General features: G+C 43.6%; 1 protein-coding gene across 2 annotated transcripts in view; it reads right to left on the bottom strand.

Annotated features, from left to right (window-relative positions):
* The window catches only part of MRPL3 (mitochondrial ribosomal protein L3), a 45,826-nt gene extending 22,699 nt beyond the window's left edge, over positions 1–23,127 (bottom strand). The window contains exons 1-6 of one of the 2 annotated variants that reach the window (XM_072971225.1): positions 22,887–23,127; positions 21,517–21,701; positions 20,534–20,625; positions 18,624–18,722; positions 8,088–8,187; positions 6,107–6,167 (exon numbers count right to left, since the gene is read on the bottom strand). In XM_072971225.1, coding sequence (XP_072827326.1) covers positions 6,107–6,167; positions 8,088–8,187; positions 18,624–18,722; positions 20,534–20,625; positions 21,517–21,701; positions 22,887–22,978 — 629 coding nt within the window. In that variant the 5' untranslated portion in view covers positions 22,979–23,127. The remainder of the gene's footprint in view (positions 1–6,106; positions 6,168–8,087; positions 8,188–18,623; positions 18,723–20,533; positions 20,626–21,516; positions 21,702–22,886) is intronic. The other variant, XM_072971223.1, reaches the window with a different exon arrangement.
* Between the last annotated feature and the right edge of the window lie 2,418 nt (positions 23,128–25,545).

Raw genomic sequence — 25,545 nt, 5'->3', positions numbered from 1 at the left:
GGGTCCTTGTATGGGGCAGTAGGTGGTGGTGGTGTAGGGGCACATAATACGTGCTGCACTTTAACTTTTATTTCAAATACATGACATAAAGCTCCCATATTTCACAGGCGGGGCCGTATTATCTATTAATAGCATAATGAAACATTATTCTGCTAGGATGGTTCTATATATCAGATGTAAAGACCTTTCCCATATAATCTTTTTTTTTTTTTTAAATGGAGGTACTGGGGTTGAACCCAGGACCTCAAGCATGCTAAGCACATGCTTCACCACTGAGCCATACCCTCCCCCATACAATCTAAATTGAATCTGTATTCTCAGACCCTTATGATGAAAACTATTTATTTAAAAGTAAAAGTTAAAAATAACTATTAAATATATATTGACCTCACACTATAAAGTGACACTGATAAATTTACTTATTTATATAAAGAATTATACCCAAATTCAGCACCTTTCAATGTAAGGTGATTTCTAATGCAATCGTTAAACATTTTCCTTAAAAAACATAAGGAGGTCTAGCAGAGGAGGCTGCAACTGTTGGTTACTGGTCACTTTAACAAAATGTCCACAGAGAATTTCATTCTTGAAGTAGAAAGATTCTATTAACACTGTATTTTCTTAAAATAATATCTTTCTGTTTAAATTTTTCTAATTTAGTTAGTTATTTCTAAAGTATATTTAATCCAGCAATTAAAATCGAAGCTATAAGGTAAAAAACTTGAAATACTCAAAATATGCATAGATTTAACAATTAAATATAATTATTACATGAGACAAATGAAGAACTTCAATTGTAGAGAGAAAAGTCTCAAATTAATCAACAGCAAGGAGCCGGTGAAGCCAGTGACTAAGGAACGTGGGTGACACACAGGCCTGCTCTTACGGATAAGCCACATGGAAGTGGGCTGACCAGACTGACATGCTTTAAAACCGAAGCTTGCATGCTCCAATCCGAGCAGAATTAGGACAAGGCGGGCGTGGGGCGGCGCCCAGCGCAGGCGCCCTGGCCGCGGGCCCTGGGCCGGCAGCGCCCGCTACCGCAGGAGCTTGTGGGAAACGCCCTTTGTCAGCTAGGGCCCCCGGCCTACCCAATCTGAAGACGGGGGCCCCGCCTGACAAGCCCTCCCGGAGACTGAAGCCCCTAACACACGAGAACTGAGGCGCCAGCCTGTAAACCCGTGTCACTCATGACCTCCCACGTCACTGCAGCTTTTCCCTCTAGTGTCTGCACCTCTAACACAATTAATCAAGAGGGCAGAGCCCAGAAGTTTCAAAGTTTTAAAACAGGGACTGAAAATAGGGGACAAGGTAGAAAATTCCCACCTGCTAGTGAGTCATAGCAAGGGGCTGCGAGCACTAGAGCCTACGCCCAGAAGATGACACTTCTATTTACAACCAACAAGGAAAAACATTCTCACTGGTGCCAAGGACTGAAACTCCAAGTGGGGGGAACTGTTCAAAAACCGAGAAGCAGCTGGGAAAGGTGACAGAAGAATTTAAAAAGGAAAAAGAGAAGCAAGCAAATGCATGTGCGCGCGTGCGCGCACACACACACAAGCTCGGGGACGTCAACGGCAGAGGGAAGAGGCAGCCTCCACCAGGACTGTGTGCAGCTCAGACCCAGTGCTGCACCGGCAAGGAATTCCAACATCTCCATGCGGGAAGCACAGAGAGTCCTACTAATTTATAAGCGCTTACAAGCATCCTGAGGCTGAAATAACATGCTGGCGACAAGAGTCATGGCCGTCAGAAACCTTCAGTGAAAGGTCAAATGAAGCCCGTTTCACCCTGATCTCAGGTCTCCCCTTGGAAAGGTAAGCAGACAGGTCACACGGTGGAAGTTCAGCAGTGAGGGCCCCTCCTCCAGAGGTGAACGCCAACTACTAAACCCCAGCTAGTGAATCCCCCAGCCTGTAGCAGCCTAGTCCCAAGGCCGGCATGGGGCTGTACACAGCCTCCTTCTCCAGTACATGATCTTCAAACACAAAACAAAACCAACACACTCTCCTTCCACTTTACATTCCTGAGCAGAAGTATTTAAAGGTAGCTTTTCAGAAGCCCAGGGAACCCAACAGCAGCGCATGAAACACAAGCATCTAGAACACAGGCACTGGGAAGCCAGTCACAAATACCCCCACAAGGCATGTGCTAACGAGGGAATCTGACTCTGCAGAGCTCCCTGAAATACCTCATTTATCCTGTAAAATATGTAATGAGATGTACACACTATTAACTGTGTGTAAATTAACAGAATTACCGTGAGGTATTTTATTACATGTAACAATTCAGAAACTTAAATAGTAAAATCATCTGATTCACAACACACACATCTCCCCAGCTAACCAAACCAAAGCTTTATAGCTCCAGTATATTCACTGCTTCACAAGGGCAGGGAGGACAAAAAAATGCTATCAAGAAACAAGAGCGATTTTAGAGGTCCCAGGAAGTAGGAAAGACTCTGCAACAATCAGGAAGCAGTGAAAAAAAAGACAAAGGCTCACAGTTTCCTTAAAAAGAGGCCCAACAGCCCAAATTAATAAAATCAGAAAAAGGATAAGTTACAACCGACACCACAGAAATACAAGGGATCTTAACAGGCTACTATAAGCAACTGTACAGCAACAAAAAGGACTACGTAGAAGAAACGGACAATTTCTTAGAAAGGTACAGTTTGTCAAGACTAAACCAGGAAGAACTAGACAATATGAATAGACCTATTACCAGTACTGAAATCAAATCAGTAATTAAAAAATCTCCCAACAAAAGTCCAGGATCAGATGGTTCCATAGGTGAATTCTACCAAACATTTAGAGAAGTTAACTTATCCTTCTGAAAGTATTCCAAAAACTTGCAGAGGAACTTCCAAACTCATTCTATGAGGACACCATCACCCTGACATCAAAACCAGACAAATACATCACAAAAAAAGAAAATTACAGGGCAATAACACTTATCCATATAGATGCAAAAATCCTCAACAAAATACTAGCAGATCGACTCCAACACCGCATTAAAAGGATCACACACCATAATCAAGTGGGACTTACCCCAGGGATGCATGGATTCTTCAGTATTTGGAAACCAGTGTGATGCACCACATTAACAAACTGAAGATTTAAAAACCGTATGATCACCTCAACAGATGCAGAAAAAGCTTCTGATAAAATTCAACATCCATTTATGATCAAAACTCTCCAGAAAGTGGACAGAGATGGAGCATACCTCAACATAACAAAGGCCACATATGACAAACCCACAGCTAACATCATACCTAACGGGGTAAAGCTGAAAGCATTTCCTCTAAGATCAGGAACAAGACAAGGATGCCCACCCTCACCACTTTTGTTCAACATAGTTTTGGAAGTCCTAGCAACAGCAATCAGAGAAGAAAAAGAAGAAAAAGGAATCCAGATTGGAAACAAAGAAGTAATTGTCTGCAGATGACATGATACTATACATAGAAAATCCTTAGACACTACCAGAAAACTACTAGAGCTCATCAATGAATTTGGTAAAGCTGCAGGATACAAAATTAATATACAGAAATCAGTTGCATTTCTATACACTAACAGTAAAATAGCAGAAAAAGAAATTAAGGAAACAATACCATTTCCCATCGCATCAAAAAAAATAAAATACCTAGGAATAAATCTACCCAAGGAGGCAAAAGACTCTGTACTCCGAAAACTCTAAGACACTCATGAAAAAAACTGAAGAAGACATAAACAAATGGAAAGATATACTGTGTTCTTGGATTGGAAGAATCAATATTGTTAAAATGGCCATACTGCCCAAGGCAATTTACAGATTCAATGCAATTCTATCAAATTACCAATGACACTCTTTACAGAGCTGGAACAAAAAAATGTTAAAATTCGTATGGAAACACAAAAGACCTCGAATAGCCAAAACAATCTTAAAAAAGAAGAATGGAGCTGAGGGCATCATGCTCCCTGACTTCAGATTATACTACAAAGCTACAGTAATCAAAATAGTATGGTACTGCCACAAAAACAGGATGGAACAGAATAGAAAGTCCAGAAATAAACTCACGCAGTTTTGGTCAATTAATCTACCATAAAGGAGGCAAGACTACACAATGAAGAAAAGACATTCTCTTCAATAAGTGGTGCTGGGAAAACTGGATAGCTACATGCAAAGACTGAAATTAGAACATTCTCTATCACCATATACAAAAATAAACTCAAAATGGATTAAAGACTTAAATGTAAAACCAGCTATTATAAAACTCCTAGAGGAAAACAAAGGCAGAACACTCTTGGACATAAATCACAGCAACATATTTTTTGAACCACCTCCTAGAGTAATGGAAATAAAAGCAAAAACAAACAAATGGCATCTAATTAAGCTTAAAAGCTTTTGCACAGCAAAGGAAACCACTAACAAAACGAAAAGACAACCGACAGAATGGGAGAAAATATTCGAAAATGATGCGACCAACAAGGGACTAATTTCTAAAATATACAAGCAGCTCATACACCTTAATATCAAAAAAAAGCAACCCAATCCAAAAATGGGCAGAAGACATAAACAAGCAATTCTCCAATGAAGACATACAAATGGCCAATAGGCACACGAAGAAATGCTCAGCATCACTAATTATCAGAGAAACACAGATCAAAAGGTAAATGAGACACCACCTTACACCAGCCAGAATGGCCATCATTCAAAAGTCTACAACAATAAATGCTGGAGAGGGTGTGGAGAAAAAGTAACTCTCCTACAACTGTTGGTGGGAGTATAGACTGGTGCAGTCACTATGGAGGACAGTATGGACGTTCCTTAAAAAACTAGAAACAGACTTACCCTATGATCCAGCAATCCCACTTCTGGGCATATATCCAGAGAAAAATAAAATTCAAAAAGACACATGCACCTCAATGTTCAGAGCAACACTATTTACAATAGCCAAGACATGGAAACAACCTAAATGTCCAATGACAGATGACTGGATAAAGAAGATGTGGTATATTTATACAATGGAATACTACTCAGCCATAAAAAAGAATCAAATAATGCCATCTGCAGCAACATGGGTGGATCCAGAGATCGTCATTCTAAGTGAAGTAAGCCAGAAAGAGAAAGAAAAACACCATCTGATATCACTCATATGTGGAATCAAAAAAAAAAAAAACTACACTATGAACTCATCTACAAAACAGAAACAAATTGGCAGACTTAATAAACAATGGGATGGGAAGGGGTAAATTTGAGATTTATAAATGTTAGCCACTATATATAATGATAGAATAAAGAAAAAGTTTTTTCTGTAGAGCACAGGGAACTATGTTCAATATCTTGTAATAACCTTTAATGGAAAAAAAATATGAAAATAAGTATATATATAAAAAAGGAGGCCCCACTCTCCCCTACTCTGCTGCCAATCTGTTCCACTCCATTCCAAAATGAATCAAAGGCTGAGGCCACAGGAGCTGTGTGCAAAGACCCATGTGTGACAGCAGGCAGTAGTGATGAGGGACTGAGGATGTATCTGCCTGCATTAAGGAAACAGACGCTGGCATCCACCTGGTTTCTGTGGGCTCAGTCCCGGTGATCCTGACATACCCCAGAGCAACCGTGGGCCACTGTTCATTTTCAAGGGGCTCCCGGGCAGAACGCTCCTGGGACACAGGCTGCAGATTTGTCAGATGACAGAGACAAGAGTGAGGCCCATAGAGAAGCTCCTGATAGGCTGTGAACGCAGTGCTGAAAATGTCACCTTAGGGGCAAGGATCACAGCAGCACAAACTGCTTCTAATGTAACCACTTCCTAGTGTTAAGGACCACCAACCACCAGACTCCACAACAGCCTCAAAAGAACTTTAGGGCACTGCTCATGCGACTTTGACACGGACGTGGGCCCGGTGCTGGGTCCCACGCGGAGAAGTGCGCACCACAGCGCCGGAGCCGTGACCCGCCGAGGACGCTCCGCACGCAGGCAGCAGCAGCAGGGTCAGAGCCGTGAGCGGGCACAGCGGCGCCTGCTGCTGCGCTCCCTGACTTGGAATTCTGTGCTTCTTTCTCATGTGGTTTTTAATATATGAGGGAAACCAAAGGAACAGAGAGCTGTGATGTGACCTACGTTTTGGCTGTGACATCCACATACTGTCCCGGACGAAAGTGAGCAGCGTACAGTGGAGTGCCTTTATAGAAAAAAAAAAATCAGTATGAAATGCGTCTGCCCAGAAATAACTCATTAAACATAAACCACATCCAGGAACCTTCTAGCTACCAGATCTCAAAAACGTTAGGAGAGTCTCTTCTGCCATCATAACCATTAGACTTGCCAATAATAAAATAATAAAGTCGTTCAGCAAACGTACTAAACGTACCTGGGCTGAACCACGAAGTGCCCCCTACGAAGCACCTGGTGCCGGTGAGGCCGGTGTGCTTGGGCCTCCAGAGGCCAGCCTGGTGCTGCCCAGGTGGGTGGGTCCTGGGCCAACAGTGCTCGGGCTGCTAGTTACACGGCTCTGAAGGTTCTCGGCTGTTCTTGTGAATAACAGTATATTAAGATAAATTTCCTATTTCGGGGGGAGGGTATAGCTCAAGGGGTAGAGCACATGCTTATTAGCACGCACGAGGTCCTGGGTTCAATGCCCGGTACCGCCATTAAAAAAATAAATAAACCTAGTTACCTCCCCCACAAAATTAAAATATATATATATATTTCCTATTTCAAATAAGGACAATAAAAATAAGAGAATGACTTAAAAAATACTGAGGCTAGATCAAGTCTTTCTCTTTTTTCCCCCATTGGAGATGTTATCCAAAAATAGGAACCAACATTAACATCATCAAATAAGAGATTTATTTTAAGCCAGAACCAACGTAGTAGAGAATGTAACTGAAAGATAATTTTTTTTGTTGTTTGTTTAAAACAGGGAGTAAAATGCTGGAGGCTTTCAGAGGATAGTGTCCTTTAAGGGAGAACCCAATCTGGATTTGTATGTGCAGAAAAAACCTTGAATTAAGAAAAAATAGGGGAAGTTAAAAATGACTGAATTTCTACGAGGTTGAATGACCTGAATTGCTGATATTTGACCATTTTTCACTCACAAAAGCAACAATGTCACATGGTCTGAGCTATAGCAGAAATTAATGTGGACTTAATTTTTACACTTGTTAGTTTAATTTTATTTATTGTACCTTAAAGATGAAAAAAACATGCACTTCAAAAAACACCTTTGTGGGGAGGGTATAGCCCAGTGGTAGTGAGTGTGCTCAGCATGCACGAGGTTCTGTGTTCAATCTCCAGTACCTCTGTTAAATAAACCTAATTACTTTCTCTGTCTCTCTTTCTCACACACTCACACACACACACACACACACAATAATAAAATAAACTTTTAAAAAAAGCTTCTACTCTTAAAAAACTTTGAATTCTAGCTTCTATCAAGGCTGACTCTCACCTCTGCAACTGTATTTCACTTGAAGAGATTCAGTTCAGGTATTAAAATATCAAATCTGAACACACCGTTCTACAGTGTACTTGTCAGACTTAAGTTCAAGAGATCAGGGAGCTTTTCTGAAGTTCAAAGACATCAAAATGTGCTAACTACATGAACTGATACAATATACATTGCCAAATCTTTTTGACATTCCATGGATTAGGCAAAATACCTTCGACTTTTTGGTAAGAATCTTCACATCAAGGTGCTGTGGTCACTTTTCCGCTTCAGGCTGCATTTTCTCAACCTATCTCAGCAAGAGTCTAGCTATTCTTCACTAAATAAAACGCCAGCCTACAAGAAGTGAACTTCACATTTTTAAAGTTCATTTATTTATTTGGAGTGGCTTTTTCAAATGTGAAACTCTCTGTACTTTAAAAACAAAAGCATCGCTCCCTCTCTCATGTATACAAAGAGTTCCCTACAGTTCCCTCCACTTAAAAAAGAAAGAGACTTGTTTGCCCCTAGTGATTAAATCCGATACAGTTTTATATTTAAAAATAAACGTTTGGGACTTTGTATTGTGAATTCAGCTTTATCGAAAGGGCTGACATTAAACAAATCACACAGTTGGGCGGATTTCTGCCCCCCTGCCCCCCAACCTCAGATTACCTGGCTTAATTACAGCATTGTCTGTTACTTTAAAGATTTTCACTTTCTGTTTTGGAGGTAATCCAAGTTCCTGGTAAAATTCCAATATAGCTGGAGATTTCTGGAGGAAAACAGCACACATAAGGAACACATTAAATACTGAAGGTGGAATTTCACGCACAGGCACCTAAACCGAGGTATGTTAACACCCTAGAAAACAACGAGCACCGCGCTTCCCTGTGAACTAAGAGTGTCCTATCTGCCCCTTACTTGAGGGGTGAGAGCTTCGTCCGTCACACTTAGGGTCCAACAACCGGCAGTGTGTGGCTCGTCTAGAGCATTTGGGGCAAGACTCTGTTTCATGGGAGAAGGAATATACTTGTGCTCGTATGTGAACTTTGACTGGAGATCGTGTGTCTGAGGAACCTGATCCTGGGAACCGCACCTGTCTCCTCCACACCTGCATCCAGACCTCCAGGTGGGTCCTGGTGTGGCCCAGCCAACCCACCCTCGATTGAATCCCTCACTCCTCCAAGGCAGCTCTGTCACATCCTCTTGAAACCTCATCACCGTCCCCTCCGCCCCCCTGAGCTGATCACGCTGCTTCCCATCTCACTGCACACACAGAAGTAGGAGCACTTCCCCAGGCTTTCACCACCAAATTAGTTGAGTGCTGGCACCAGCCTTCCACATTGTCGCCTGCCCATCCCATGCTAGGCCGCACAGGAGGTCCGAGGGGAGCTTGCAGACAACGCTGATGCCAGGCCTTCAGCTTGGAGGCTGGGGGTCACCGGTCAAGGTGGCACCCAGGCGTCAGGGCTTGGAAACACTCCCCATGGTCATGATGTGAAGCCGGGGCTGGGAATCACCACAGAGAACTGTCCACACTCTTACTAAAGCCACACCTTCACTGAGTGCTGACTCCCACCCTGTCACCTAGTCGATGGCTTTGCTCCTAAAACTGTCCCCATCATCTTCTGAACAGTTGCCCCCTTCTTACTGGAACTTTCCTACCAGTATAGAAAGAATTACAGGCACGCAAATTAAAACTCCTTGGCTACAGAGACTCCTTCAGCTCCCCTCTGACAGTACTCCATGAAAAAGGTGATCAGTCTCCCCTCTCTCGCCTCCTCCTCTCAGACCCACTTGCGGCTTTCAGCCCCTAAGCTCAATGCTGTCGAGTGCTGGTCCAGGTTGCACAAGCTCTCCACGTGGTCAACACTCACTTTTGTGGCTCCGTGAGCAGTGCTGGTGCAGGAGACCACCCTCCCAGAGAGGCCTCCACCAGCCTCCAGCCACTGCTCCCAGTGCTCACACAAGTTAATGACCCACTTTTCTAACTTCCGTCCCCAATTCTACTCTGAACCACAAAAATCTAACCGCCAACTCAGTGTTTCCCTCTGATGTCCCACGACACAAGCTGCAGACGTAAAATCGAACTCCACAAGCCCCCGCCCCAGCCAAGCCTGCCCTCCCCTTGTCTTCCACATCTCACCCAACAGCAGCTCTGCACTTCTGTTAAGACCCAAATCCTATGATCACCTGTGACTCTTTCCTTTCTCACATCCCATGTCCACCCATCAGCCGTTCCCGAAGACTCCACTTCAACCACGTCCCAGCCCCGCCCTGCCGGCCAGCCTGTCTGGATCATTTCAACAGCCCCCAAAGAGGTCTGCAAACCTCCACACTCCAGACCCCTAGTCTGCCCTGCAATCACGGGCTGCACCAATCTCCACAAGGGCCCCTCTACCCCAGTGCAGAATCGATACCCAAGTCCTCACTGCACGTTACAAGGTTCCACATGGCCTGCCCTCATCCACCCCTCCTCCTGACCAGTCTAAAACACATTAAACAAGGGCCTCCGCACATGCTGAGCCCCCTGCCAGCAACCCCACTCAGCCAGATTTTCCCGCTCTCTCCTTTTCTTCTCCATGGTCTTAAACTGCCTACGGTGTTTACAACTGTGGAAAATGTTTGCCTCACTTTTTTTAAAAAGGGCAAAAAGGAAATATTTCTGTTCTTTTCTAGGATTTCAATTTTCTCCCCCAGTAAGGTGTGGACACTATATTAATTTAATACATACATGCACATCCAACAAGTCTGCTCTGCATAAGTTCCTGTCACCTCTTCCCACTGTAGATGGGAGACTTCTTTTTAAGAGTGAGTTTTTATTAAGAAAAATTTCAAACATATACAATGAATGTTGATATCCAGAGTAAATAACTATCAAAATTTGGCCAGATTTATAGGTGTTTTAAATTTTTTCTTCCATATTTATTGAGATACAATTGACATACAGCACTGTATAAATTTAAGGGGTACAGAAGGCCGATCTTGTATCATAAAATGATTAGCACAGTAAGTTTATGAACAGCCATCACCTCATACAGATAAATAAATGAAAGAAAAAGGACTTTTTCCTTGTGATGAGAACTCTTAGAATTTCTCTCTTAACAACTCAGGTGCAAACATACAGCAGTGCTGGTTATGTTTACCACGTTCGTTGTGCACTACATCTCCGGGTTCATTCATCCTACAACTGGAAGTCTCCCACCACCTGCCTCTGGTAACCACAAATCTGATGTCTTTTCAGATGAGTTTGCTCGTTTGTCTGTTTTTAAAGTATAATGACTGTGACACCATGTAGCTCCTGGTGCACAACACAGTGATTCGATATTTCCATACATTTCAAACTGATCCCTGCGGTAAGTGTGGTCACCACCCTAGTTACTACTTAGTCACTGACTGTAGCCCCGCCTGCACACTCCATCCCTGCGACTGGCAGTTCACACCTCTTCCCCTCCCTCCCCTAGTTCTCCCCAAAACCCGCCAGGTTCTTACATGACTTGCTCCCTCACTTTTTCCAGGTCTCCATCCAAGTATCAACTCACCTTTCCTGATTATTCTACTAACAGCAACACTTTCTGTCACGTGTGATGCCCTCAGCCTACTTCACTCACCTTCCAAGCACCCCTATGTGTGCACCTTAACTGTTTCTCTTCTGTGCAGCAGCCTCCCTGCCTCAACCCAACCCCATGTAAGCTGCTTAGAGTAGAGGCTTTGGGGCTTCTCTGTTTACCATCACTCTGTTTCCTGCTATTGTAAATATCCTTGAATAGAACCTTTATATATTTTCTTATCATAATGTCCTGGTGTCTTTTTGTCTTTTTAAAATTCTTACAACTCTTGACATAGATCACTATGAGACTTGGCAAGAAAGCTGCACCACTCCACACTTCCATACGGGGAGAGCCTCCCTCATCAGATTCTAACACAGGCACGCCCTTCACCCTCAGCCCCTCTAACTGTAAGTGAGCGCCTGCAGGGCCCAGTGACCACAGAACTCCGAGTGCTTCCCTGGGTCTCCTAGGCCAGTCTCTTTACCCATCATCTCCTCTCTGCTCTGTGCTTCCAAAGGTCATTAAAATCATTAATACATGTCTAGTCCCAGCTCTGGTAAGCAGCCCCACTTATCTGCAGAGCATATTTGAATATGTAGCAAACCTCAGGTATTTGCTAAGTTCAGTTTGAAATAAGAACTGCTCGTACCCCTTTATAACTTACTGAATAGGTTACCTTTAGTTGACGTGAAATTGGGTGGCACTGGCTCGTAAGCAGAGAACTTTAACACCTGGGTCAGCCCACAACCCCCTGAGACTCTCCCTGGGGACCCACTGGGACTGTGCACCAAATGCTGAGTAGCTTTGCTGTGGACGCCCACGAAGGACTGTCCTCTATTGCACGGCATTCCCTCGGGAGCCCACCCCCCCCTCCAAGAGTGATACCATTAATTCATTCCCATCATTCGCTATGGTTCACTTCCCGAGTGCTGAAATCTAACACTGGTATGCAGCATCACTCATACCAAGGCCCTGCTTTTCATCTTCAATCATATCCACTTCTGCCATAACAAAGGCAAACAGAAAAGTTTTCATTAAAAAAATGCAGCTCCTTGAAAAAGAAATAATAGAAATTCAAATCGGAAGGGAAGAAGTAGCACTGTCACTGTCTGCAAATGACATGATGCTATATATAGAAAACCCTTAAGATGCTACCAAAAAACTATCAGAATAGACGAATTCAGTAAAGTGGTAGCATACAACATTAAGAGACAGAAATCTGTTGTGTTTGTACACACAAAAATGAACTATCAGAAAGAGAAACTAAGAAACAATCCCATTTACCACTGCATCAAAAATAAAAGGAGGCAAGAACATACAATGGAGTAAAGAGTCTCTTCAGCAAGCGGTGTTGGGAAAACTGGAGCGGCATGTAAATCAATGAAGTTAGAACACTCCCTCACACCACACACAAAAATAAACTCCAAATGGCTTAAAGACTTAAATAGAAGACACTATCAAACCCCAAGAAGAGAACATAGGTAAAACATCCTCTGACGTAAACTGAAGTAATGTTCTTCCTACGTCAGTCTCCCAAGGCAATAGAAATAAAAGCAAAATAAACAAGTGGCACCTAATTAAACTTATAAGCTTTTGCATAGCCAAGGAAACCATAAACGAAATGAAAAGACAATCTACCAACTGAGGAAAAATATCTGCATATGACGTGACTGACAAGGGCTTAATTTCCATATAAACAGCCCATACAGCTCAGTAACAACAACAAAAAAAATAAAAAAATGGACAGATCTAAACAGACATTTCTCCAAGAAGACAGCCAGACAGCCAATAGGCCCATGAAAATATGCTCAATATCACTAATTATCAGAGAAATGCAGATCAAAACTACAATGAGGTATCACCTCACACCAGTCAGAATGGCCATCATTCAGAAGTCCACAAATGACAAATGCTGGGGAGGGTGTGGAGAAAAGGGAACCCTCCTACACTGCTGGTGGGAATGCAGTTTGTCACAGTCACTATGGAAAACAGTACAGAGGGTCCTTAAAAAACTAAAAACAGACTTACCATATGATGTAGCAAACCCTCTTGGCCACATATCCAGAGGGAACTCTAATTCATAAACAGCAGCACTATTTACGACAGTCACAATACAAATGCAACCTAAATGTCCATTGACAGGTGACTGGATAAAGAAGTTGTGGTATATTCATACAGTGAAATACTACTCAGCCTTTAAAAAGAATGAAATAATGCCATTTGCAGCAACATGGATGGACCTAGAGATCGTCATACTAAGTGAAATCAGACAGAGAAAGACAAATATCATGTGATTTCACTTATATGTGGAATCTAAAAAGAACAACACAAATGAATTTATTTAAAAAACAGAAAGAGACTCACAGACATAGAAAACAAACTCATGATTACCAAAGGGGAAGTGAGGGAGGGATAAATTAAAAGTCTGGGATTAGCAGATACAAACTATTATATATAAAATAGATAAACAACAAGTTCCTACTGGATAGCACAGGGAACTATATTAAAAACCTTGTAACGACCTATAATGAAAAAGTATACGTTTAACTGAAATCACTGTGCTGTACACCAGAAACTAACGCAACATTATAAATGAACTATACTTTGATTTAAAAACAAAGAATAAAATGCCTAGGAATAATTTTAACCAAGAAGGTAAAAGAGCTACACTTGGAAAACTGTAAGATATTGATGAAAGAAATTGAAGATGAAATGAAGAGATGAAAAGATATACTGTGTCCATGGACTGGAAGAATACTGTTAAAATGATCACACTACCCAAGGCAGTCTACAGATTCAATGCAATCCCTATTAAAAACCAATGGCATTGTTCACAGAACCAGAATAAATAATCCTCAAGTTTATATGGAATCACCAAAGACCCATAATAGCCAAAACAATCTTGAGAGAAAGAGCAAAGCTGGAGGTTATCACACTCCCTGACTTCAAACTACACTACAAAGCTACAGTAATCAAAACAGTATGGTTCTGACACAAAAATAAGACATACAGATCAATGAAACAGAACACAGAGCCCAGAAATAAAATCATGCTTAATGGTCAATGAATCCACGACAAAGGAGGCAAGAATATATGATGGAGAAAAGATAGTCTCTTCCATAAATGGTGCTGGGAAAAATAGACAGCTAAATGAAAAAGAAACAAAAGGACCACTGTCTCACTTCATACACAAAAATAAACTCAAAATGGATTAATGACTTAAATGTAAGACTTCTGAAGCCATAAAACTCTAAAAGAAAACAGCCAGTACCACCTCTGACATTGGTCTTAGCAAAACTTTTTTGGATCAGTCTCCTCAGGCAAGGGAAACAAAAGTAGAAATAAACAAATGAGACACCAAACAAAAAAGCTTTTGCACAGTGAAGGAAACGATCAACAAGATGAAAAGGCTGCCTATTAAGTAGGAGAAGGTAACTGCAAATGATAGATATGATAAATACATATATGTATGTATACACAAAGAACTCATACAACTCAACATCAAAAAAAACCCAAACCACCTGATAAAACAATGAGCTGAGGACTTGACTAGACAAGGAAGACACGCAGATGACCGACAGACACATGAAAAGATGCTCAACGTCACTGGTCAGGGAATGCAAATAAAGCTCAATGAGACAGCACCTCACACACGGGATAAAGGCTATTATCAGTAAGACAAGAAATAATAGGTTTTGGTGAGGATATAGAGAAAAGGGAATCCTCCTACACTGCTGGTGGGAATGTAAACTGCTGCAGCCATTATGGAAAACATGACGGAGGTTTCTCAAAAAACTAAAAGTAGAACTACCACATGATCCAACAATTTCACTTTTGGGTATCTACCTGAAGAAAACAAAACACTAATTCAAAGACAGATGCACTCCCATGTTCACTGCAGCACTATTTACAACAGCCAAGACACAGCAACCTAATGTTCACACACGGATGACTGGATAAAGAAGATGTAGTATATACGCACAATGGAATATTACTCAGCCGTAACAGGAATACAGTCTTGCCATCTATGACCACATGGATGGATTAAGAGGGCATTACACTAAGTGAAGTAAGTCAGACAAAGACAAATACCAGGTGATTTCACTTATACGTGGAATCTAAAAAACAAATAAACAAATGTAACAAGAGAGATTCATAGATATGGAGAACAAACAGGCGGCTGCCACAGGGCAGGCACAGGGGGGATGAGGGAAATAGGGGAGGGAGATGAAGAACCACAAACCTCCAGTTACCAAAAGAATGAGGCCCAGGTATGAATTCTACAGTGCGGGGAATACAGCCAATAACTAAGTGACATCTTCGTGTGGTGACAGATCATAACTAGACTTACTGCAGGGACCACTGAATAAACTACAGAAATATTAGGTCACTATACTGTGCATCTGCAACTAAGAGTAGGTCAATTATATGCCAATAAATGTTTTGAAAATGCAGCTCCTTGAAATATTCTTCTGATGTATCAGATTGAAACTTATTACATTTTAGAACAGATTTCAATTTTATTTTTGACATTCACATACTCTTCCTGGTAATTTAAAAAACGTATTATTAATATCAGTTTTTAGGTATGACGGGAGGCTTCTGAGAGAAATCTTTTGCTTTTTCTAGTCATACAAGATGGACAAGATACACATCTTGACCTAAGTATTTATAAACTGAGACATAAAGAGAACAAAGGTAACACTTCTTAATTATCTTCCGATTTCATTAAAATTGAATACTTTGCTTCTTCCTTTAAAATCAAAATATTATAAAACTAATTCGGTATCAGTTGTGAGAAAAACCAAATGCTCAAGTTGAGTTGTAATCAACAGCAGTGTGACACCAGTTTTTTTCTTTTTTTTAAACTTCCAGATAAATGATTTCAAAAGGCAATCTACAAAACTGACAGCAGTGTCACACTTGGATAATCCCACCTATGAGGGTGCATTTTTTCTCTGCCTTGAGAGTTCCCTGCAATTTCCTTCTCACGATGAAAATGCCTCTTCTCCTAAGATGAATTGATTTAATCAATGTTTAAGGCTACTTAACCTCCTTATTCTAAAATACTATATACTCCATCAGTTTTTATGTATAAGGCACAAAAGCAGCAAAAGCAGTCTAGTTTCTTGGAGGAATGAATTCTTTACAGATTAAAAAAATAACACTGTAGCCCTATTATAAAAAACCCCAATACAATCAACTCACTGTAGAATGCTTAGCTGTTCGATATTACATGTTCATAGCTCTCTCTGTCTCTACCTTCTATAACCAAGCCACCTGCAGCTTCCCTGACAGTTACAATTGCAACAGGAAGTTTGTATATAGTTTAGTTCCAAAAATCGTTTTCCTTTCTGAACCAAAATGCTTTACTTACAAAGAATTTCAGAACTTCATTTTCACATCCTACTCTGATGAAAGGTCAAAGACAAAGTTTTTGTCTAATATGATCAATCAGAAAACAGTGGCATCCATTAAACGGAAGAGTTACTCACATGATTCACGTGAAGGCTGACAAGCATTGACATACTTAAAAGTTCAAATATTTGACATTAAAAACAAGTTTCGAAAAATATTACCTTGTGCTTTTAATTACTGTGGAATTATCTGAGACCTGAAATTATTAGACTTGACAATAAACTGTCAAGAACTAGTAGCAGATATTACAATGAACCTTTAATGAAAAATTAAACCATAACCAGCTCAGTTCTCTAACATTCTGAGATAGTCCTACTGAGCTACAGGACCCCGGTGACTTCAACCACCGCCAGTGTACTGACCAGTATCCCCACCATTCGTAGCACAACTCCACCTGGATTTGCTGTAAACACCTCAGACACACCTTTCCTCCCAGCTTCCCTTCCCCTGCCCTATCCCAGGCTGGGCACAGGGCGCCGCCCCACCATGTCCCCTCCCCACACGCTCACTCTGAGTCCTTTACAATCACCGCCCCTTCCAAGTCCAATGCCACTGCTGTGGTGCCAAACACTTTTATCAACTCCCCTAGTGCTGAAAATCACCTCCAGAACATCCTCCCTGTGCTGGGTTCTCCTGACTGAGTTAACCAAGATCACAGCTCACCTGGCACTGCCCTGGTTAGAGAACTCACAAGGCTCCTCAGAGCCCCAACTCCTCAGCCCTCCGTCCTGACAGCTGCCCCCTTCACCCCCTCACCACACCCCCGGCCCTGCACCGGGCCCCAAAGAGATCCAGACACCACGCGGGCTCCTCCCCACACACACAGGCTCTGCTTCTGCAGCGACCAGGCCCACTCTCCTCCCTGGTCCTCCGGCAGGCAGTCCTGTGCAGCAGAGCCACATGAGTGGGGAGGCAGGGCTGGCAGGGCCAGCAGGCAATTGAATGGAAAGCAACTTGGGGGAAGGCTACTGAAAAGGTAGCATCTGACATTAAAAGAGAATTATATATTTTTGGCTCAGATCAGCAGTCTTTTTTTTTTTTTTTTTGGTAGAATCTTTTTTTATTCAGGAAAAATACACAAAAAAACAAAAAAGTTATCCAACCACACACAGGAAGGGTATGAGAAGAGGGAGGTGTCCATCCAGCCCTGGCCTGCCGCAGTCACAGCCCTGTACCCAGATGGCATGTTTATCAGTCCACCCTCCCACCAGCATACAGGCCCCGGAGTGCGGACAGCAAGACACAGCTCAGAAAGGAAGGCTTGGAGTCTGACTGCAGCTCCACCCCTTCAGTGGGCAGCCCTGAGCCGGGGAGCTGCTTAACCTCTGTGGCTTTAGAGGCTGAAAAGGTTAATGAGACAACAAACGTTCAAGGCATAAAGGGCTTCCCTGCCTGGCAGGAAGTGCCCAAATCTGTGACAAGGGACTATTGGGCTCACAGTAAACACGGGCCAGCTCTGACAGCTGCGCAGCCCAGGCTGCGTCCTAGCGTCCACTCACGTCCATTTTATAAACAAGCTAGAATGGACGAGTGGAGACAAGCAATGTCTTAGTATACCTAAAGATGTTTCAGGAGCCGCCAGTAAAAACCATCACTATTTCTAGGAAGGTATTCTCTGCTTTTAACATTCAATAGAGAATACTAACTTGCAGATTTTTCACATTTAAACTACAAATGTGGCATTCTGTTTGTATTCTACTTGGGAAATATGCTTTATTTAAAAAAAATCTGACGTGGGTTCATATACAGCTTTCTCCCCAATAGTCAGAACCGCTTCTAGTACATACAAAATTAATCCTCACATCCTGTTGGTGCCAAGAGTTGAGACAATTCAGAAAAACAATGAAATTAAACAGCAAAATAACCAAATAGCTACCACCTGTTCAGTGTCTGTTACATGCCAAGCACATAGGAAAAATCTCACGTAATCCTGGTAACAAACCTCTTAGGTAAGTAGCATTTTTATCCCCATTTTACATCTGGGCAAATACTGCAGCTTAGAGGGTGAAGTCACTTGTTCCAGACAGTGAAAGGAGATACAGGAACAAAGCCGAAGTCCCCCAGGCTCTGGGCTCCACGGCTCTGCCAGACTGCCTCCCCCTATATCCATAACTTAACCTCCAGGACAAATACCAGTCTGTGGCTACGGAATAGCCTCAAAACTTAAATTCAGAATCTCAAAGAACTCACACTTGAAACTCATGAAATGTACTATTCTAGGAATGAAAATGTATCTTACATGAAAACGTGATACAGTTTTTCCTCCTACAGTTAGAGCTGCCATTTTTCCATTATAATTTTCCTTTGGAGTATATTTTAGGACGTGACAGTCTTGCACCTAAAGAAACAAACAAAAAAAAAAAACAAAGTATGCACCGAGATACATTTTAATATTACACACCAGCCACAGGAGGCCCTAGGACAATAAGGAATCCCCTCAAGTTTTTTTTTTTAATCTCATCATCTCTCTAAAACCAACCACAATCTGAAGATACGGAAATAACCTTAAAACAATTGTCAAATACAACACATAAAGTGCATAAGCAAATGAGGATTTATAAGAAAAGTGTGCATGCAACCACTACCCATGTCAGGAAGTCCCCAAAGCCCTGTCTCTTCCCAGTCACCCCTCACTCCCATCCCTCCTTTTTCATCCCTAGAGCAGCAGCTCTGGAAGTGTGGTCCCAGACAAGCTGCATCAGCGTCCCCTGGGCACCTGGCGAAACGCAGGTTCTTCGGCTCAGCTGAGACCTGCTGACTGAGAGCCCCTGGGACTGTAAGGCCTCCAGGTCGCTCTGAGCTGTACTCAAGTCTGAGAAGCACCGCTCTGAAGCAGCCGCCGTGACCCCGCTGTCGATGCCAATGGTTCTCATGACCTTTATAATCACCACCCCCTGAAAGCGCTGCTTTATGATGCGGGTCTGCGCGGCCAGCTCGGACCTTCCCCTAAGTGGACGCAGGTCGTATGGACTTGTCCACGTTTTCCTGCTTTCACTCAAGATCCCACCTGCAGGGCTCACCCGTACTGCCGGGCGCTCCGTCTTCCCTGCCATCCAGCATTCCGTTACCTAAGCAGACCACGATTCACTCACTCATCCTACCGTGACAGACACCGGGCTTCTGGTTTTGGAGGACTAACTACATAAACACTGCTGGGTGTCCTGGTGCGCACCTGTTCAAGTTCTCTACTAACACTCAGGAGGGGAACTGCTGGACTACAAGGTTCACCAGGTTCAACTTGACCATGGTGCTAAGCTGCTTCCTGAGGTGGCTGTTCCACTTTCAACCCCACCCGTCACTCCTGAAAGCGCCACTAGTTTCAAGCAGGTCTAGAAACCGCAATCCTTTCTTTAACCATCCCACGTCAACAAGAAGTGCCTAGGGGCTTGCAGGCCGCCCGTGAGGCTCAGCACTGGACACACCTGGGGGTCTGAGTGCTCACTTTAACCACCACCACCTGCTTAATCACTTGTCGAAGGCGAGGCCTCCAAAATGAACCGGCCTGTCAACAGTGATTGGGGCATGAGGGTCTCCTAACCTGATCAGCCATCTTTTTATTGTTGGATAAAGACAAAGCAGCTCACGTTTATCTGACACTGCACACTGTTTTCAGGGCTTGACCTTCATCATCTTGTGCACACCTCACAATAACCTTCTGAGGTGGGTCATACAGCTTCTTTCACAGAATAAAAAGTGCATCTTTTACAGACAAGGCACAGTGCTCCAAGGAACAGCCACAAAGGGACAGATCCAAGATGTGAAGTCAGGCGTCTGGCCCCAAGCCCCACATTCTTAAATGTGAAGTCCACCTCACCTCAGAGAATGAAGTGCTGCTTGCACAGACAAGAGAGGGCTACATTCTGAGTTAGCACAGAGCAATGGGGCTGAGATACTCTCTGATTATGAGTTAAACTAGTCGCTCTAAAAGGAGCTGGGCTGTGACTGGTTTTATTCACTGCCCCAAGTATCCCAATGCCGCTATTGAGAAAACCACCATTTTGGCCGCTGGGAACCTGCGCTGAGACCGTCAGAAGTAAAGCTCCTTCAGTGTTTATGCCTGACGCTACCCTTTCCTTCAAACCGCCCTTTGAGGTCTGCACAAACAGATCTTGGCACACAGACTCGTCATACCTCGGGTGTCTTTCTCACCTGCAGTAACGTGACAGCGTGCCTTTGACCATCCTTGGTCCATAAAGGCATCATGCCCAGCTTCAGTGCGATAAGGCCGACTCTCGAGGAACCTAGCAATGAAAACCACATCAACAGTCACACAGCTTTTCAGCACTCACCAACACAATGAAACAGTATTTCCTAAATTGTGGTTTCAATACAAGGAGCAGGCACATAAGAAACACGCTGATGGATTCACAGAGTAAAACACAATGGTTCCTCTTACAGATCTGAGTGCCTTCAACGATGCCTGACATAACATGCTGGTCCTCAATAAATCTCTGTAGAATAAATGTAAGAGGACTGTACAAAACAAAACAGTTTATCTGATAAACGCTGGATTTAAAGCAGTGTATTCACAGGGCAGGATAAATCCATCACTGTGCTTTGCTTTCCTAATACTAATTCATATCTAGCCTCATTAATTAGAAATGTACGATTCAAATCTTAAGAAGTTAGCTGGGGTTACAGGGAGGACACAAATGGTCGTACTGCTAAAATCTGTCGGCCTCCCCAATGACACTTAGATTTGTTGCATAAACCGATAAAGTTGCTCCACTAAGAACTCTGGCCGTGATAAGATTCAACAGTCACAATAAACCCTAGCTGAAGACGATACCCGGGACAGGAAAGGCCTCATGCCTCCTGGTCCGGCCACACACTCTTCCAGCTTTTCTTCCCTGACTTATTTTATATTATTTTTCATCTAAAGAAAACAAGAACACAAGTGCAGAATGATTTTCTGCACAAAGCAGCTTCTGGATGACCACCAGACATTCACTAAAGGTGGACCAGGATGCTGGAAACAAACCTGCAACTCAAACCAATGAAACAGACACACTTCAGACATGAAAAATCATTTCAACAGATGATAAATTTTCACAAAGTCACAATGATTTTGAATGGGCCCGCCATACAGCAACTGGGCGATGAGAACACATTAAACACAAAATAACAATCACCTGGTTCCCAAGGATGTACGGGCCACGGCTCATCCTTCAGAGGACAGAGTTTGCTTGCTAACTGGGCTTTATTTTCATCAGAGGCCAACTGCTTAACAAACTGAACATTTTCTTCAGAAAGATGCTCATCCCACCAAGTGCCACTCTCGCCATGGAGACTTCTAACCAAAAGCCAGATGTCTGTCCTGTAAAAATAAAAATCAGACAACAAAGCACAATTTAAAAGGTTCCCCCACTTAATGTTCAGAAGGGAGGTCACATGAATTGGAAAGTGTAGTCAGGACCTTAGGAAAGGGTTTGGATTCTGTTCTATTCTTATAATATTCTATTCTTATAATAATAATGGGGCTCATATTTTAACTGTTTCCCTGGAGGAAAAGTTCCTCATCTGCTCCGCGACAAACTGACATCTAACGCATTTGTTCCTACATCGATGAAAGAGAAGCCACTGGACCATCTGAACAAGTACCTGAACAGTTTATACCCAGCAGAGATGACAATGTTGGGTACTGATCTCTCCCTGATAGGCTCACCTCTCTTCCCTGCAATGACATGGCCTAGGTTCAGAGTGGCGAACAAACTGGGTGTGCAAAATTTTAAAATCCACAGAAGACATGACCAAAGACCAGCTGAACACACCAAGAAAGACCTTAGGGGATGGAGGGCAGGAAGGAGGTGTGTAATTCTTGAAAGGAGGGTCAGAAAAGAAGTAAAGCTTTCTGTGGTCTCTTTCCCTTCCATCGACAGGTCGACAGATTCAGGCTAGAGTCCCAACTTTGCACTCACTAGTTAAGTGACCTTGGGCAACTCACTTTTCTGTAAGCCTCTGTTTTATCTGCAAAACGGTATCACGTCGGAACAGTGGTCGTATCAGTAAGACGGATGAGAGCAGCTCTCTCAGGTGAGGCTGCTTGAGCTACTGCGCCTAATGGACCTAACGGCATTTACGCTCACCAACCAGCAGATAATATTATTGGTGACGCTGCCAGTCGTTAGCTCATCAGCGTTAAAAACAAACAAACAAACAAACAAACAAACACCACTTCAGTTCTTTAAAGGGTACGGCCTTAGAGCAACGACCCTTACTCTTTAGGTCTGGACGGAGCCCGTCCTCCCCAACCCGGGGCAGAGCCCTCTGGGCCAGGCCAAGCCAGGCCAGACGGCAGCCCCAAGGACCAGGCCGGATCTCTGCCCCGGGAACCAGGTCATGCGGCTTCCCGGGGACCAGGCCGGGCCGCTGCCCAGGGACCACACTAGGCGGCTACCCTGGGGACCAGGCCGGGCCGCTGCCCCGGGGAGCAAGCCAGGCGGCTGCCCCAGGGCTGCAGGTGCAGGCACCACCCCCAGCGCCGACCCTCACCCGCACACACCTGTTCCTTGAGCCCGAGGCCGCATGCAGGCCGTCCGCGCCACGGCCCAGCACCCAGGCGCCGGCCCGAGCCAGCAGCCTCCAAGCTGGCATGGCGTGGCCGCTACTCTTCGGGGAGCCCGCTGCTCCGCGCACAGGGAGTCTCCGCGCCGGCGTCCCCGTCCGCGGAGCCCACCAGAGCCGCCCCGCCGCGTCCCGCCGGTGCCCTCCGGGACGGAAGAAGAACTGCCGGAGCCACTTCCGGTCCGTTCGCTTGCGCTCCGGGCGCCGGACCCGCCCCGGGAACTAGAGTTCCACCTCTGGAACAGTCCTCCTTCGGATGGGAGTCGGGCTGGGGAGGCGGGGTCTGCCTGACTCGTCTCTACAGGGTTGGGAAAAGGGGAGGCTCGGCGTTTCAACTTAAGAAGAATAAGGCGACCCTGGGACGGGCTTTCTAAGGATGCGAAATCATTTCGAAATGACTCCTGTTGTGGGGCAGCTCATTATACTAAGCAGCGCTTGACAGTTTATTGGTTTACGTTCAGAATAGCCCCGAACGGAAGTTGTTCTTAGATAACAAATGAGGGAACGCAGAGACCTAGAATTTTGGTGCTGGTCCAAAATAGCACCGCTGGCACCTGGGCAGAGTCGGGGCTGAATCAGGGCTGGTGTGTGCTAATAGAATATGGACCCGTAGATGATGTGTAACTTTCAGGGCCGGGCCATAAAAGGCATTGCTTCTCTGTCTTGGTATCTTGGATGGCTCCCTGTGGGGGAAACCAGCGTCATGTCCTGCAGTCGGCCCATGTGAGGAGGAGTCAACTCTCTAGCTAGGAGTGAGCCAGGTAGTAAGTGGTTCCTCCAGTCCCATGCAACTCATGAAAGACTTTTAGCCTCAACCATCCAGCCAGGGACCTCACGGGTTCTTGACCAGAAGAAATTGCCAGAGAGAATAAATGATTGCTCTTACTTTGAGTCACTAAGTTTTAGAACGATTTGTGATGCAGCAATCGATGCCTTATACACCTTCTGTATAAATAAAGCGTTGGCCTGAGTCCCAGAGCCAGCCTAATCACCATGTGTGTGTCTTGGGCATTCGTTCTATTACTCCAAAAGCTTGTTTCCTTCTTTGTCATATGGGTGTTTGTAGAAATTTTGGAAATAAGAACTTAAAAGTTTAGCTATTTCAACACCCTCATTTTATTAGAGATCTGGTTAGCCTGGCTTAAAAAGTCCAGCCAATGGTCAACTTCTGGTAACTACTTGGACTTCGAAATCTTTGCTTTGCCTGCTGTGCCAGTCCACCAATTGCTGTTGCAGTTACCGTGGACACCTAACAATAACACTTTGGGTCTTGGAGGAAAAGTGACATCTCTTCTTCCTAGCCACGATAGCTGGCTTCCCAGTTACTTGAGAATAGCCCTTTATTGAACAAGCATATTCTAGGTGTGCTTCATGCAACAAGCCAGGGAAAAAAAAGACTTGCCTACTACTGCCCTTGGCTAGCATGTCTTGTGCATACAGTGTGCTGTAATGTGTGCTCAGTATAGTGGAAGCCCATCAGTCAAGGACGACCAGAAGCACACCTGAACTCAAACAAGGTGAAGTTCAGTTAGCTTGCTACAGGGAGAGAAAGCAGACACCTGAGGATGTCTCTGTCCTAATGAGTTACAAGATCTGGACTCATGCTGGGTTATTTCAAGGCGGCATCAGGGAAACAGGGACTTGCTCTGAAATCTGTGTTATCAAGAAGCAAGAACAATTCAGCAATTGGGCATCACCATAATTCTGTTCTGGAGGCAAAGAGGACAAAGTGAGACCAATGATGATGTTGGTGAGGAAACAGAACTCAGTCAGGAGAAGGCACTGTTAGTCATTTTGTAGCTTTGGTGTGGTCTGTTAGAAACATCCTATTGACTTCCCACTATAAACACTAGATTCATTTTCACTCTTTCAGTATATTTCCTCAATCTTTATAATAACTAAAAGTATCTTCATTTCACAGTTCATAAAATAAGCACAGAGAGGTTACATAACTTAAGTTCACTCAGCTTGTAAGGGCCACAGAGCATGTGCTCTGAGCCGTTTTGTTTCCTTAGTTCTCTATGACAAATATGTTACCTCCCTTGCATTGGAATTCCTCTATAAGTGCATCTGAAAATCGACTTTGAAGACTTAGAGCTTCTAAATTACTGATTTGTTTTTTCCATAGAGTCACTCAAATGACAGGAGATTAAAATACTTCTCTCCTACATTGCTATCTGCAGAACACCAGATATTATGGATGCTAGATTACATCTCAACGTTAAAACTTTGCTGATAGATAGCCTTTTAAAAATCATGAAAATTCTGTGTGTAAAGACAGAGGTGAATTGCAGATGTAAAATGGTCCTGCCATTTGGTTAATGGCACTAGGCAGCATTTATGTAATAACTAATGACAAATTCATGGCTGGTGATATATAAAATAACATTTGCTTTGCAGTTAAATAAAAAAAAGGGAGGCAGGGGAAGGGTATAGCTCAAGTGGTAGGGCGCAGGCTCAGCACGCAAGAGGTCCTGGGTTCAATCTCCGGTACCTCCTACAAGCAGAAATCAATGAATAAACTGAATTACCTCGCCTTCATAAAACAAACAATATAACAACAAAAAAGAGGAAAATTGGTAAGTGAACATCCCACA

This window comes from Vicugna pacos, chromosome 1 (assembly GCF_048564905.1).
Source record: "Vicugna pacos chromosome 1, VicPac4, whole genome shotgun sequence".
Lineage (NCBI taxonomy): Eukaryota > Metazoa > Chordata > Mammalia > Artiodactyla > Camelidae > Vicugna > Vicugna pacos.
This window is presented reverse-complemented; position numbering and strand designations above follow the sequence as displayed.